Source organism: Hermetia illucens, chromosome 2 (genome assembly GCF_905115235.1).
Source record: "Hermetia illucens chromosome 2, iHerIll2.2.curated.20191125, whole genome shotgun sequence".
Taxonomy (NCBI): domain Eukaryota; kingdom Metazoa; phylum Arthropoda; class Insecta; order Diptera; family Stratiomyidae; genus Hermetia; species Hermetia illucens.
In genome coordinates, this window is record NC_051850.1 from 69,803,059 (window position 1) to 69,816,104 (window position 13,046).

Sequence of the window (13,046 nt, forward strand, 5' to 3'; positions counted from 1 at the left end):
TCTTCGCTAACATTGGTCTGAACATCGACGTCGATGGTAAGCGACCAAAAGGCTGACCGAAACAACGGTGGCTTGATATGCTGGTTGGGAATTTCAAGGTCGTGCTTGCATCCAGATCAGGCTTTTGATAGAGCAAAAGTAGCGCAACCGATCACAACGAGGCGACCTCGCTTATGAGCGGGACAAAGGCTAAAGAAAAAAAAAGAAGATCACGACGACCCGACCCCAGTTGTGAACGAGACAATTCAACTGCTAGATCGTCAACAGCAGTAAGGTTGAAACATTTGATATTTCCTGGGAATTTTTAATGAAGGAAATTTGTTACTATCAGATCATTTATTCATACTTTTAGTTACATTTTATACAAACACTTATCTGAATTTGGAAAATAATTCACGTAATATTATGTTGCATATTTCTTAAAAGAGCTTCATTTATAACTGCATGACCCTTGCTTTTGACCGTTAATTCTTTAATGCCGTTAAACCATGGGCCTGTAAAAGAGTACTTGGATCTATTATCTAATTGAGGTTTGATTTGAAACTATAAATATCTTACCGATATCAGTGTTTTGTAAACATTCTTTGAATGCAGAACACCCTTCCATACTACATAAAATGCCAAATATTGAGAGATCTGCTAAGTTTGGTCGATCACCTCCCAAATATTTGGTACCCCGCATTTTCAATTCGGATGTTAATTTTCCCAAGGAATCGTATATATGGGATCTAACGTCGTCTGTTAAACCATATTTCTTTTTTAATCGTTTGCTTATAAGCCACATAGCGTAGGCGCCTATGTAAACCATCATATTTCGTTCCCATTGTGGGAAAAGCACACTCCATTCTCCAGCTTCGGAGAACCACTCGAAGGTTTCAAAAGCTTCCTTTCTTGTCCGATAGACATTAGGTGAAATCAGATGAACTAGCTCGTCGTCAGCCCAACTACGCCATTTTCGTTCATCTCTGAAAGGAATGCCGAGAATTAGAATTTCCTGTTGAATATAAATAAAGAAAATAAGGACATAAAAACAATGGAAAGACAAAAATACTTAGCAAAATAATTCCATTTGAAGGCATGCGTTCGTGCACATTTCTTTATTCTGTCGTAGTCTCTAGACTTCAGAAATCACATATTTACAATTTATTTGAAAATAACAAAGACTGTTATAACTTCGTGTTTATATGGCTAAACCAGAAGCTAGGTGCTTCAGGTATGATTATCTTCAGATTCTTCGGTTGGGTAGGTTCTGAGAATGGCCCCGATTCCAGCTTCCACGCTCTCTCCTTGTTAATTAAATGTCAAAACTGAAACCAGGTTTGAAAAGTACTAATCGACACCTTTCATCTGATACCCTACACGACCATAGTTGGTAAAAAAATGTGCACCCTTTTTTTGCATATATGGGGAACGAGGAGGATGCAAACCAGGAATATATACATGATACACCAGGTTAATCCCGACCTGAGTTGCAAACACAGAGCTGCATGCAACCACGCAGGAAAGAGGAACCCATTCACGGAGGTTATATAACAAATTGTTGTTGACACGCATCCTTGGCGGACGATATGAAGCAGGACTTGGAGACTGCAAAAGATCGAAGTAGTCCCAGTGGCGTTGGGATTAGTCGCGCAAAATTTACATAAAGCGCTGAAAACGCTCGATCTAAGGGCCGGGCTATACATGGAGATGCTAAAAGCGGCCAACAATGGTCTAAGAAAAGGGGATGCCCTATCATAGTTCCTGTTTATCCTGGCTCTGAAGAAAGTGATTGCGATGCAGACGTGAATGCGAGAGCCAACATCCACTTCAAGTCCATCCAACTACTGGCCTAAGCTGACGATATTGACATTATGGGACGAACAACCCGAGATGTACAGTCTACCTTTATCCAGGTCGAGGAGGACGTCGCGAGATCTCGGGCTCCATATTAATGAAGGCAAAATGAAGTACATGGTGGCAACGTCAGTGGCAAAAATCAAAGAGCGAACAACATCGAATCGAACTGCTCAAACGAAAACAATAAAAATAGGAGACTACAACTTTGAGACCATTGAAAATTTCTCCTATTTAGGGTCGAAAATCACAACCGATAACAGTTGTGAAATCCGTGCACGGTTGTCGGCTGCCAACAGTGCCTATTTCAGCTTACAAAAACTGTTTCGCTCGAAACGTCTCACCAAGGGGTCAAAGCTCTTAGTGTACTAGACTATGATCTTGCCAGTCCTTATATATTCCGCGGAGATCTGGGTTCTTAGCAAAAAAAAAATTGCGAACTCTTTGCCGCGCTCGAGAAAAGAATCCTCCGAAGATTCCGTAGCCTACATAACGACGAAATCTATGAGCGATACCATGCCAGTCTGGTAGTGGATAAAATCCGGCTCAACAGGTTGCCGTGGACGGGTCACCTAATCCGTATGGATGAGGATGATCCAACCCAGAAAATTTATAAAAGGGCAATATTTATAGTAGAAAGACAAGACAAGGAGGAGATGAAGTGATGTTGTAGGTCAGCACGCCAGCCAGCTTTTGGGGATATCGAATTGGTGAACCTCGGCGCAAAACCGGGGTGATGATGACGAAAAGTGCGCCGTTGATGACGAAAAAGTGGCCATCCTTGCAACCTGCACTATAATTCGAAGAGACCTGTCCGGTAACAGTTTGGCCTAGTGTGCTTCAGTCTTGATTGGTACTGTCTTCCATTTAAAATCTATGTCTCTGCAGATTAGAACCACCCGTGCATGGCATGCGTTGAAACGCATCATCGCTGCGATGCGGGTCTTTGGATGTTGTCTTCAGCCGATCCTTAGGTTGATTGTCGCTCGGTCCGATTGGGCGGGAAGAGGGTTAGTGGGCTTTTTTTATTTATATATATCCTGTGCGAAGTTTCCAAATCTCCCATCCCTGCGTGCGGATAAGGGAATACTCGGCGGATGCGATATGAGCACGCATCTGGAGATGTGCCTGTACAAGTATTCTTATTCGCTGGCCGGGTAGGTGGGAATAAAAACGCCCACACGTGGATAAAAATTGGCTATGAGAAGGATACTTAGAAATAAAACCAAACATGGAGGAGAGGAATAGAGGGAAATTTATGGTGCAGGGCTTCGGAAACCCAGTACTGGCGGTTTTTGAGGCTGGGCAAGCGATATTAAACGACCGCAGTAAGGCAGTAGTGGCGACCTTGGCTACGTTGCAACGAATGTTACAAGCGCGATGGATGGAGTAGAACTGGTTCCATTGAGGGACCCGTTCAATAGAAGCTCGATTCTACGCAGATCCTCACCCTTACAGGCATAAGCTCCCTCGAATGAAAATACTACTCCCAAGGGGGGAAGTGTAGTGGGGTACGGGGCACGAAATTATGCCAGATAACTACTTGAGCGACATAAGGTCCAGGATGAAGGGGTGTGATGGCATCGGGCGAAAAAATAAGTCAGATAACACAAATGACGCCCATTAAAAAAATCTGAAGCGCATAAACCGGGAAGGTGGCTGCGCGAAGGGTTGCACAAGTCAACTGGCAAGCAAACCCATAAGACAAAAAGAGGAAGAGAATGTTAGCCGGATTAGGCGGTCTCAGAAAGTATACTTCTGCTGGAGCTCGAGAAGTCCAAGAATATAACGACGGATAAGTTCTTGAATTAAATTGAACAGTCCTTGGGACAGGAACCCGAAATCAGAACTAGCAGACCGGAGATCTCTAAAATCTGCAAATATACAGATGAGGTTCGTGAGGCTCTGGAAAAGAAGTTAGGCTATATTGGACTTCAAGAGTCAGCGGTAAAGGGGCTACGGAAAGCTTACAATAGGACATAAACCCCCATCATCAGTCTACCAGTGGAGGCAGCACTAAAAACTGTTGGCAGCAGGGAAAGTAAGAATAGGCTGGGTTATGTGTCGCTTTAGAGAGCAGGTGACGCTGAAACGGTGCTTTATATGCCTTGGCTTCGGTCACATCGTGAAGGCATGTTCCAGTGCCAATGACAGATCGAAGCTATGCCAGAGATGCGGAGCGGAGTGCCACATTAGCAAAGACTGTGGAGCAGACCCAAATTGCCTACTGAGCAAAGGGAAGGAGGGGTGGACCATTGGCACATTGCAGGCAGCAGCAGATGCCCGGCATACAGGAAAGCCTTCAATATAAGCCGCAGACGAGGTTGACACAAATCAACCTTAACCAATGCGAGGCGGCGTAGGATCTACTCTCGTAAACCATTCGCGAGAGAAATATCGATGTGGCCATCATAAATGAACCATATCGAAATCACAGTGGTGGCATCTGGGTCAAGGATCAAACGGGCAAAGCAGAGTTATGGACTTGCGGAGAACAAGATTTCCAGGAAATAATGGAACTCCCGGAGGAAGGCTCCATCAGAGCAAAATGTGAAAGGAGCTCACATATACAGCTGCTATCTTCCCCACAGCGTATAGCGCTCGACGAGTATAAGCAAATGCTGAGCACTTTGTTTCTGGATGGACGTTGGTCGACCATAATAGCAGGTGATTTTAATGCGTGCGAATGTGAGAGGACTTGTTCTGGTCGAGGCATTCACGGAGCTAGATGTGGTGCTGCGAATGCTGGGACCTCATACATTTTCAGGGGACGTGACGTTTGTGAGCGCCGCTTTAGTCAGAAGAGTTGCTTGGCAAGTTAGTGGGGACTACACTTACAGTGACCACTAAGTAATCTACATGGAGATCAAGTGCGAATCCAGCTCGTATAGGAGCTCCCACAAATGCTGGGTGGGTTGCCGAGTTAGATGGCGAAAGCTTTTGAGGGGGTGTTCTCTGCGGCACTTAAGTCTGGCATATCTCTGATTAGTACGGCCATAAAAAAGCCACCTAGATCAACCCATGGGTGACGAAAGCATACGATGCCACGATGCCCAGAAGGTGATTGTTTCCTAGTAGGCAGCACAATAACTTCGCGGACTCTACCCCGAGGCTCAGAGGAAAATCCCGTAACGAAGGTTGAGGGGGAACGCATAGACAACTGCGTGGCCGCCTAAGGGCAGCGATTCGCAAAAGCAAAAGGAATGGCTTCAAACAGTTGTACGAAGATGCCGACATAAGCCCTTGGTGCGGGCCTTAGAGGGTAGTAATGAAAAGGCTGCGGAAATCATCCAGGTGACCTGTCCGCGCCTCCTGAAACATATTGTTACCACTCTGTTTCCTCGCCGCCAAGACAATCGAAGACAACGAGTGTCTGATACCTCCAGTTACCGAAGAGGAGCTACGGGAAATATGTCATAGGGTCGGTGAAAATAAGGCTTTAGGTCTGAATGGCATCCCTAATCGAGCTTTGAAGTTTGCAGTGGAGACCAGGGCTGACCATTTCGTCAATACCATCGAGGCGTGCCTAAAAGAAGGAATATTCATTGTCCTGAGGAAGCAAGAGTTGCTGTTGCTTCACAAACCCGGTAAGCCACATGGAGATCCAGCATCCTATCTTCCAATCTGTCTGTTGGATACAATGGTTAAGATGATGAAGAGAGTCACATATAATAGACTCCTACCCATCATGGAAGGCGATAATGGCCTGTCGCAGGTCCAGTACTTGTTTCGACGCGCCCACAATACGGTGGACGCAATAAGCATGGTGGTGAGTTTGACAAAATACCCACTGAATGCTGGAGGTTGCTGTGCCGTGGTGGCGCTAGGATGTCAAAAACGCATCCAATTCCGCCAACTGTGTCACAGCGGGTGTACCATAGGGCTCGGTACTGGCTCCTTGCTGTGGAATGCTATGTATAATGGAGTGCTTGTGCTTCCTGTTCCAGAGGAGGCTACGATTGTAAGCTTTGCCGATGACCTGGCTGTAGTTGGTATAGCAAAACAACCAGAGAATGTGGTGGTTTACGCGACGGAGACGTTGACAGTGGTAAAGATCTGACTGGAAAAGGCTGGATTGACCCTTGCGGATGAGAAAACGGAAGCAGTCTTAACAACAAAGTGTAGAAAAAAAACACCGTGAAGGTGGAAGTCAGTGGGTATATGGTCCTCCCAGAGTCAGCTGTCAAGTACCTGGGTGGAGAATTGACGTCAAACTGAGCTTAGGGAGCACCTAGAGCATTCATGTCAAAAGACAGCTGGCGCAGTCACAGCACTTAAAAGAATGTTGCCGAATGTCGGTGGGCCGAAACATTGCAGAAAATTACTTTTAGCCTGAGTGGTGTGATCCACTCTACTATATGCGTTACCTATGTGGGCGGAGACGCTCGCAAACTCTCAAAGAGAAAAGTAGGTGAATTTGATTTACTGGCTTATGGCCTTGAGAGTTTGCAATGCTCTCGAAAACACAGTAAATGGGGCAGCATTGGTGGTACCGGGCGACATTCTGGCGAATGAAATGAATGTACTATACCATGCAAGATGTATAGAGGGGCACGTGGAACCCTATCGAACATATTAATTCGAAGCAGGCTCTTTAATTTTTCGAGTGTTATAAGTCAACAATGATATAAGTCGAAGTGTGAAAGTCGAGGTATACCTGTACTATTATTAAATTTATTTGAAAGGATATCGATATGGGAGATATTTCGGAGCCTAGGAACCATATAGTGGCAGTCCCTCCGTTTTTTCAGATCTTGGGCAGTTTCTGAGAATGGAAAGAAATGAATGAAAGAAATGATCACTTTCGACCCACCACACTCCCCACTTCTCCACAAATGTCAAAACTAAGACCGGCTTTGGAAATTACTAACCGAGACCTTTCATTTGGTGAAAAAAAATTATACCCCCCTTTTTTGCATGTCTGGGGACCCCTCCTTAAATTCGACCTAGAATGATGAGATTCACTGCATGCGAAAACGTTCACAGTTCCCACCTTTCCACCACCAATTTGGTATCAATCGCTATAACCGTTTCCAGAAAAATGCGTGTGGTAGACAGACAGAAACACACACAGACATCAAACCGATTTTAATAAGGTTTTGTTTTGGATAAAACTTTAAAAATACAATATGAGCTGGTGAATGAAGGAAGGAGGAGGAAAGTTTAAAGTGCGCGTTTGTGCGGCGGAGCTGGAGCGGACATGTCTTTCTAAGATTTTCCACCTCAGAGTACAAACAAAAAATATATATATAGATAAAAAAGCCCACAAATCCTCTTCCCGCCCAACTGGACTAAAGGGCAACCAACCTAAGGATGCTCTGAAGGCAATATCCAAAGACTGGCATCACAGCGATGATGTGTTCCAACGTAAAGTGTGTGTGACCTTGTCGAAAATGTATTGCTGCACCACAATTGTCGCAAACACTCCAAGCAGTGGACACGATGGTTTTAAGCTGCAGAGACATATAGATTTGGAAAATTTTCTTTTATGTGAAGACGGAAAATATATTGAACGGAAATTATTCCATTAGGAATTTTTCATTATAATATAATACAAAAATTATTAATTCATTTTTTATTGTGTTTTATTTAATGTAGATTCACTATTATCACTATTCACTAATTTATCGTAAATACAAAACACAGTTTTCATGTACTTTATAAGTTATGAGCCAGGTTGCGCCGGCGCTCAAATCGAGAGAGATCAGTCCTAACTATTGGCCTTCAATCTATGCCAGGCCGTCAGTGGTTTCCGGCGACCACTGGATGCGCCCAGGTTCGCGTCTCCGATGTGCCGCCACATCACTCCGTCCCCAGCTGAAACCCTGCAGTTTCAAAGGAACAAGCCGTCCGCGCGATCCCGCAAATGAGAGTCACCGGGGGAATCTGACGCTTCGCGGGCGTCCGGTGCCAAAGTTCCAGCATACCATTGGACTGCCGGATGGTATGCAGTAGCCCTATGCCGTTTGAAGCCAAGGAGCTTTCCTAAATCCGCGGAAAAAGCAGATTCAAATTGCATCCCCTGGTCCGTGATGATAACGGCTGAAACACCAAAGTGCCGAATCCACTCTCGACAGAGGGCCTCAGCACATGATTGCGCCGTAATGTCAGAGGTATTGCTTCAGACCACCGCGTAAACCTGTCGATGATTGTGAAGCAATACTTGAATCCGTGCGAGTCTCGCAAAGTGCCGATGATGTCAGCGGGGACTGTGACCTTCAAGATTCGAGACAAAGCGTCAGCAACTACGTTGTCTTTCCAGACACGCGTTGGATATCAGAAGTAAACTTGCTGATATAACTCAAGTGCTGAAGTTAGCGAGGGGAGGCTTTGTCGGGCTTTTGTCTAAGCGTGACGTAAGGGGTTTGTGGTCCGTGAACACAGTGGACGGCCTGTTCTCAAGTGAGAAACGGGCGAGTAGTTCACGATCGTAGGGGCTGTAATTGCGTTGAACTGCTACGAAAAGAAGCTCAATGGTTGCCAGATTTGATTCGCCCGTTGGCGAAAAGTGGCGGCTACCGCTGTATCAGAGGCATCGACGAACACAGCTAGGGGTGCATCTGGTTGAGGAATTGTCAGCAGTGCTGCATCAACAAGTTGCTGTTTGACTATCTCAAACGCATGAACGGCTTTAGCAGACCATGCAACCTCGCGGGAGTCTAGTTTTGGGCCCAGACAAGTTAGCGTGCAGGATCGCTTGGTGATGAGCCGCTCTGGGCAAGAAACGACGATAAAAATTTAACAGGCCCAAGAACCGTCGCAGATCCGCCGGTCTTAGATTTGACATTTGTTGGAAAGTGGGAAGTGCGGACGGTCGAAAGTGATCATCTTTTAACGGATCCGTTCTCAGAAACTACCGAACCGAAAAATCTGAAAAAATCAGGGGTCTGCCACTATATGGTGCCTAAGCTCCGAAATACCCCCACATCGATATCCTTTCAAATAAAGTTAATAATAGTACAGGTATACCTCGACTTATCACACTTCGACTTATATCATTTTTAACTTATAACACTCGAAAAATTAAGGAGCATGCTTCGAATTAACACGTGTTTGCTTCGACTTATCACACAATTTTTAGCAATATGCGCATACATATTTTTAATTCTACACACTTTCATTGCCGGAGTGCGTCCGCTTAGATAAAAGTGGATTGAAGGCCATGTGTATAATATGTTTAAGTTAAAATATTTCTCCTAATCACTGGCGCCATTTGGGCATATGTATTGAATATAGCTCTGAATGTTCACACAAGTGGTCGGTGTTTTCGATTATTAGAAGTATTTGAAAGGTGTGAATGTGTTTTGTTGATTTTTCGTTTTCTGGATCCTTAGTTTCCGTATTAATATATTTGTTGAAAGGGAAGAACTTGGCGCACGTGAACAAACTCAGATGGTTGTGAATAAAAGGAACCATCTGAACAAGTTATTTTGGTTTATTATGGTTGGTTTGCAAGTTTACATGAAAACGGAAGGACATGAGAAGATTATACTTAGATAAACATTGAGAGCGAGTTTCAGATAACGCTGGATAAGTTGCATATAAGCAATCTGTTCAAATAAAGCCTGAAAGGGTCGGACGTTGCAAATATTGAAATCCATCCAACTATGTACAAAATTATTTGACACATAAATAAAAGAAGCCCTCGTTAGTTTTAATTCAATCTTAGTAGTAGAACTCAAGACTAACGGTCACCTAATACGATATTGGTTTGATTTCGAGTGAGAAATTAACCACTAAAACTTGGAAAGAAACTTTCTTCTTAAACAGACTTTCATATTCTAAGCGACAAAATTGTCTTAACAGAAACAGGATCAAAAACCCACATAGCAGTACGGATAAAGGATACAGCTTGTCTAAAAAGAAGAGACAGATGCAAGTTATTAATTTAAAAACAAAAATAGAAATAATTACAACGTTTGGACGAAGGAGAGAAAGCCGCGTGAATTGCTGTTTCCTTAGAATTGAAGGCATATTCTATCAGACAGATAAAAAGGAATGCGGAAAAAATTCGCGAGCATATTTCTTCACCAGGAAGTGCCATAATAACAAAACACCCGACCCTTTGTATTAGAGAAGATAGAAAAATTGCTGTATGCCTGGATTCTCTACATGAACCAGAGAAACATACCAATTGCAACTGCAGTCATCCAAGAAAAAGCGAAGCCGAAACGAAGCCTTCGAATTTAATGCAAGTCGAGGATGGTTCGGCAAATTCAAATCAAGATTTGGTCTGCATAATTTAAAGTTGACTGGAGAAGCGGCTAGTGCTCATTATGAAGAAGCGAAAAAATTTCCCGACATGCTTAAAAGTATTATTAATTAAGACGGTTACAGTCCGAAATAAGTTTTTAATGACGATGAGACAGGACTTTACTGGAAGTGTTTACAATCTCGTACATTTATTTCCAAGGAAGAAGCTACAACAAGAGGCTTCAAAGTCTCCAAAGAGAGGCTTATACTTGTTTTGGGCGAGAATGCCGCTGGCGATTTCAAACTGAAGCCTCTGCTCGTGTACCATTCGGAAAATCCAAGGGCCTTAAAAAATATTTCGAAAACCACGCTTGCCAGATATTTTTAGGCATAATAATGAATGGTTTAGAAATGAATTTTATCCAGGAGCCAAAGAATACAGTAGGAAGAACAACTTATCGCACAAGGTTTTGCTATTAGTCGATAATGCTTTTGGACATCCTGCAACTCTCAACTAAAGCGATGGAAATGTGAAAGTGGTCTTCCTGCCACCAAATACCACTTCCCTGCTGCAACGCATGGACCAAGGTGTAATTGCTACCTTTAAAGCATACTGTCTGCGTCTTTCAGGCAGTTGGTGAAACGACGATAGCATTGCATTGGGTAAAGATAGACAATTATAATAATTTGATATTCTCAAGGCTGTTGAAAATATCGAAGCTTCTTGGAAAGAGGTAACTAATGGCACAATGAACAAAGCCTGGCGTAAAATCTGACCAGAAGCGGTTAAGTCTCCTTCTGGCATTGATATCGACAGCGATTCAGAAATCAACAGAGAAATTCTTGAGATTGCGAAAACGATAGGCTTTGCCGAAATCGATGAAGAGGATATACTATATTTGACGTAATTAATACTCCTAAAGTGCCACTTTCTAGTGAAGAATTGTTGAATATTGTAACCGATGACACAGAATTGGTACAACAAAATTTAGACGAGGGAGAAAAAGACTTTCCAACCAAACAAATTTCCAAATTTTTGGAACACATTGAGAAGGCGTTGAAGTATTTGGAGGATGATCGAGACAATGAAAGAAGGCGGACGGTGTCCTTTTCAATAAGTAAAAGTATTGAATGTTATCGGGAATTGTACAAATCGAAAAAGCTTAAAGCAAGTCAAACAACTTTAACTAAATTTTTCAAACCGTCACCATCTGGAAAAGCTTCTTAATTGCAAACCGCAGCAGGGATTCTTCGTGATTTCATCAAATGATGAGGACTGACTCATAAATATTTATATATATGTGTACTTTTATAATATTTTCTAATAAATCCTCTTTATTTGGATAATATAAACTAAACACGTTTACATTTTTGTATGTATTTTGGATTGATTCTTAATAGGTACTATACGCGAAATGTTACTTTTAACATAGTACTTCATAAGCAACAAGCGGCAATTAACGAAAAATTCTACTCTTGTTTACCCTAAGAATTATCACATTTTCGACTTATAACCAATTAACGTGATAAATCGAAGTATGCATGTATGTTACTATAATTTTCAGTTATTGGCTGGAAAACCCCCCTTCAATTCATCATAGCACCACGAAATTGCAGTAATGTGGGCTACAATATATAGAGCATGATCTTGTCCAGTTTGGTGGAAATCGCACTATGACTAACAAAGTTATAAAAGTTCAAATTGTCGCTTCTTTGAAAATTCAAGACTATGAATAAATGAAGTGGATACTCTCACATAATATTTGCATATATTACACGCTATGTAATAATGGGGCAAATGCATGTTTAATACTATGAATCCGCAAGCGCCCCATATTTGTCGATGCACGAACTAAAATGCTATTGTTTGTTAACGGAAATGTATTATCGTTTACCTCCCATCTACGCGGCTGCTTGAATAGGAAGAATGTACATTTACAATACAGCAATTTGTCCTTATGTAAGTTGATCAGCCATTGTAGATTCTACGACGCTCGCGGGACTTTAAACGATCAACAATGTTGCCCGGCCACGACCCGCCTACAACCTGAAGACTAACTTCCGGAACTAATCCAGCATAAATTCCGCGGCTCCACGACAATGTGAGAGTGCCCTCGGCAGCAGATCACCTTCCCGACGTTCCTAACAGGACTTATAGCGTTGAACAGGATAATGAGGAAGTCCCCGCTGCTGACACGGTCGCGGCGGGCTGTCGCGGAGGTAAATTAAATAACAAACTAGGGTGTTCCAATGCTTCACGGACGAGCGCCTCTGTCTCGGGAAGTTATCTCAACTCAGGCGCCTACGAAGTTTCACCCTTGCCAAATTCGACGTGAATTTGGCTTCTCAAGCACGCCCGCCTATCTTGCTTACTTGTGTAGATTGGTGTTCTTTAGTAATGATCCAGTAATTCATCTAAAGTATGAAGTTAACGTTGACTGATGCAGTACATGCCGACTGATGCAGTACATTGTTTCGACCGGCGCCTTCAACGAACCGGAATAGTTGCCGTTATTAGTTTCACTATCGTATCAAAAAGCCACGAGCGTGACCGTGTTGATTGAGTACAGTAGTACATTGAGTTCGTGCTATGGCTCCGTAATGTCAGCTTTCTATCCTCACTTCATTGTAATACCTTTCACCGGATTCAATATTTCGATAAATATTCGATATTTTACAATTGGAAATTACCGACAAAAAGAAAATCCAAGGAAATTGCACGCCCAACTTCTCGAATCTTAAGACATTTTGGTGTAGCGACCGTAATTTCATTAAAATTGTTGCTTATCGTACGGTTCTTTCCTTTTCCCGTATGCAACTCTCTTTAGAAAAAAATGTTCTGTCTGAACGTACGGGGTCACCACTTTGGGAAATTTTCTTTTATGTGAAGACGGAAAATATATTGAACGGAGATTATTTATTATTTATAGTCATTTTTAATTATAATACAAAAACTATTAATTCATTATGTATAGTATTTTATTTGACGTGAATTCACTATTATCACTATTCACTAT

General features: G+C 42.7%; 1 protein-coding gene across 2 annotated transcripts in view; it reads right to left on the reverse strand.

Annotated features, from left to right (window-relative positions):
- Window positions 1-321: 321 nt before the first annotated feature.
- Window positions 322-13,046, reverse strand: part of LOC119648755 (prostaglandin E synthase 2) — a 38,526-nt gene continuing 25,801 nt past the window's right edge. For both annotated transcript variants that reach the window (XM_038050580.1, XM_038050581.1), the window contains exons 2-3: window positions 559-965; window positions 322-494 (exon numbers count right to left, since the gene is read on the reverse strand). In XM_038050580.1, the coding sequence (XP_037906508.1) occupies window positions 394-494; window positions 559-965 (508 nt within the window). In that variant the 3' untranslated portion in view covers window positions 322-393. The remainder of the gene's footprint in view (window positions 495-558; window positions 966-13,046) is intronic.